The following is a 2,500-nucleotide window of genomic DNA, read 5'->3' as shown; positions in this document are numbered from 1 at the left end:
TCACTAACCTAACCTATCCTAACTATACTGAACCTAAGCTGCCCCAAAGCCCCTTCCAACACGCTCCGAACATGTTTCCACGCTGTCAAAACACAATATCCACTGATCCAGGATTCAGGTTAAGTTTCCAGGCCGTTTCCAGGAATTCTAAAGGCTGAGATGTGCTGGAATTCTATGTATAAGCGATCTGAATCCTTTATGAAGTGTTCCGATCCCCAAACACACAGATTCCAATCCTCTATAGATGTGTTTTCCTCCTTTATCAATGAAGTGAGGTCCTGGTGAAGGAAGGATGGGTAGAAAAGAGGGTAGATAGATAAATATAGATAGATATATACATACATACATAAATGAATAGGTGGATTGATAAATAAATAAATAAATAAATAAATAAATAAATAAATAAATACATAGAAATAAGGGAAGATGGATAGATATATATAGATAGACAAACTGATAGATGGATATATAACCGGATGAGGAGGAGGAGGAGGAGGAGGAGGAGGAGAATCTAGTTGAACACAATCATACATATGCATATCTCTCTCTCTCTCTCTCTCTCTCTCTCTTTTCAGACAGTATGATAATAAGTTTGAAATTAAAAGCTTCCTTAATAAGAGCGAGAGCGAGAGAGAGAGAGAGAGAGAGAGAGAGAGAGAGAGAGAGAGAGAGAGAGAGAGAGAGATATTAAAGAGAGAGTTAGAGTCAGGCACAGAGGAAGGTGGTTGCTATAAATAGAGCCAATTAAAGTTAGATATGGAACGCACCCCAGTTAGAGAGAGAGAGAGAGAGAGAGAGAGAGAGAGAGAGAGAGAGAGAGAGAGAGAGAGAGAGAGAGAGAGAGAGAGAGAGAGAGAGAGAGCATAACAGTACAAACGGAAACAAAGAAGGAAAAGAAGGAGCGGACGGAAAAGGAGGAGGAGGAAGAGGAGGAGGAGAATAACAGGATAAAGAGAATGAGAAAAACAACAAAAAAACAACTACGGAAACAACAAAAGAAACACACACACACACACACACACACACACACACACACACACACACACACACACACACACACACACCAAGAAAATAATAAAACAAATACATAAATAAAAATAAATAAATAAATAAACACAACAAAATCAGAGCTCTTTAAATAACCCACAATAAATGACTTGACTTCCTCCAAATGACTCACCCTGAATCCTTTGTACCATTCCTTGATCATCTGTTCATCGTAGCGTGTATGTTGCTTCAGGAATTCTAGATCTTCCTTGGATAGCTTCTCTTTGCTGCCAAAACACCCCATGCTGGAAAGATGGAGAAAAATCAGGTTAGGTTAGGATTGAAAACAAATAAAATAAATAAATGTATGTTGTGAATGAGAGAGGGAAAGAGAGGAGAGGTAACGAGAGCGAGAGCGAGAGAGAGAGAGAGAGAGAGAGAGAGAGAGAGAGAGTTTGGTTAGGTTGAAATAAAGTGAGTCAGTTTAAATTAGCTTAAAAAATAGGAAAGATTAAGATTATTAGATTATATTAGATAAAGTTAGATTAAGAGAGAGAGAGAGAGAGAGAGAGAGAGAGAGAGAGAGAGAGAGAGAGAGAGAGAGAGAGAGAGAGAGAGAGGTTAAGTTAGTTTAGATTACCAAGAATGAAAAGAAATTAAAGAAAGTTGCAGGGTGATATTAGATAAAAAGTCACGTAAAGAAAGATTAAAAATAGATTTCACTGAATTAGGTCAAGATAACAAAAAAATATATATATAGAAAAAAAATATTAACCCTAACATTCCCATAGAGCATTCTCATATTCATTCTGGTTATTATTTGGTGATTTTATTCAGCTTCAGAAATTCATGTGGTGATTAAAATAGTGAAGACTGTGGCCATTAATCTCCTGCCCTCCATAGACCCTTCCTAACGTCAGTAAAGTCGCCTGAACACACAACGCTCGCATTTCCATATTCATTCTGTTTACTATTTCGTGATTTTATACAAATTCAAAAACTTATGTGGTGGATCAAAATAGTGAAGACTGTGGCCATTAATCTCCTGATCTCCAGAGACCCTTCCTAATGTCTGTAAAACGGTCTAATCATACACAAACTCGCATTTCCATATTCTGGTTACTATTTGACAATTTAATATAGCTTCAGAAACTCATGTGGGGATTAAAATAGTGAAGACTGTGGCCATTTAATCTCCTGACCTGCACACATCCTTCCTAACATCAATAAGGTGGTCTGATCATACACAACACATCATGATAGAAATACGCCGCAGTTCTGACTTCCTTATTTTTTTTTTATCTATAGTATGCGGGTTTTTCACAGGAATTTATGGACTAAAAGGGATAAATTTTTGCGGTACCTCTTATCTCAAAGCCCACCCGCTAGGAAATCCTTGCCTCGAGAGAGGGAGCCCAACCTACACTCTGACAGTGGACAAGATTGGAACCCGTGCGCTTGGAGACCCTCGGAGCCCAATGCACGCAGGGTTCCACTTTACCACGGTGGCACC

General features: G+C 38.4%; 2 protein-coding genes across 13 annotated transcripts in view; both read right to left on the bottom strand.

Moving 5' to 3' along the window:
* The window catches only part of LOC123510604 (neurocalcin homolog), a 110,843-nt gene that overhangs the window by 33,810 nt on the left and 74,533 nt on the right, over positions 1-2,500 (bottom strand). The gene's annotated exons all lie outside the window — the stretch shown is intronic.
* The window catches only part of LOC123510652 (neuronal calcium sensor 2-like), a 67,502-nt gene that overhangs the window by 15,802 nt on the left and 49,200 nt on the right, over positions 1-2,500 (bottom strand). For all 4 annotated transcript variants that reach the window (XM_045265986.1, XM_045265987.1, XM_045265991.1 and 1 more), the window contains one exon: positions 1,181-1,292. In XM_045265986.1, the coding sequence (XP_045121921.1) occupies positions 1,181-1,291 (111 nt within the window). In that variant the 5' untranslated portion in view covers position 1,292. The remainder of the gene's footprint in view (positions 1-1,180; positions 1,293-2,500) is intronic.

The sequence above is a fragment of the Portunus trituberculatus genome, chromosome 4, assembly GCF_017591435.1.
Source record: "Portunus trituberculatus isolate SZX2019 chromosome 4, ASM1759143v1, whole genome shotgun sequence".
Lineage (NCBI taxonomy): Eukaryota > Metazoa > Arthropoda > Malacostraca > Decapoda > Portunidae > Portunus > Portunus trituberculatus.
Note: the sequence above shows the minus strand (reverse complement) of the source record. Positions and strands in the feature narration are given on the sequence as shown.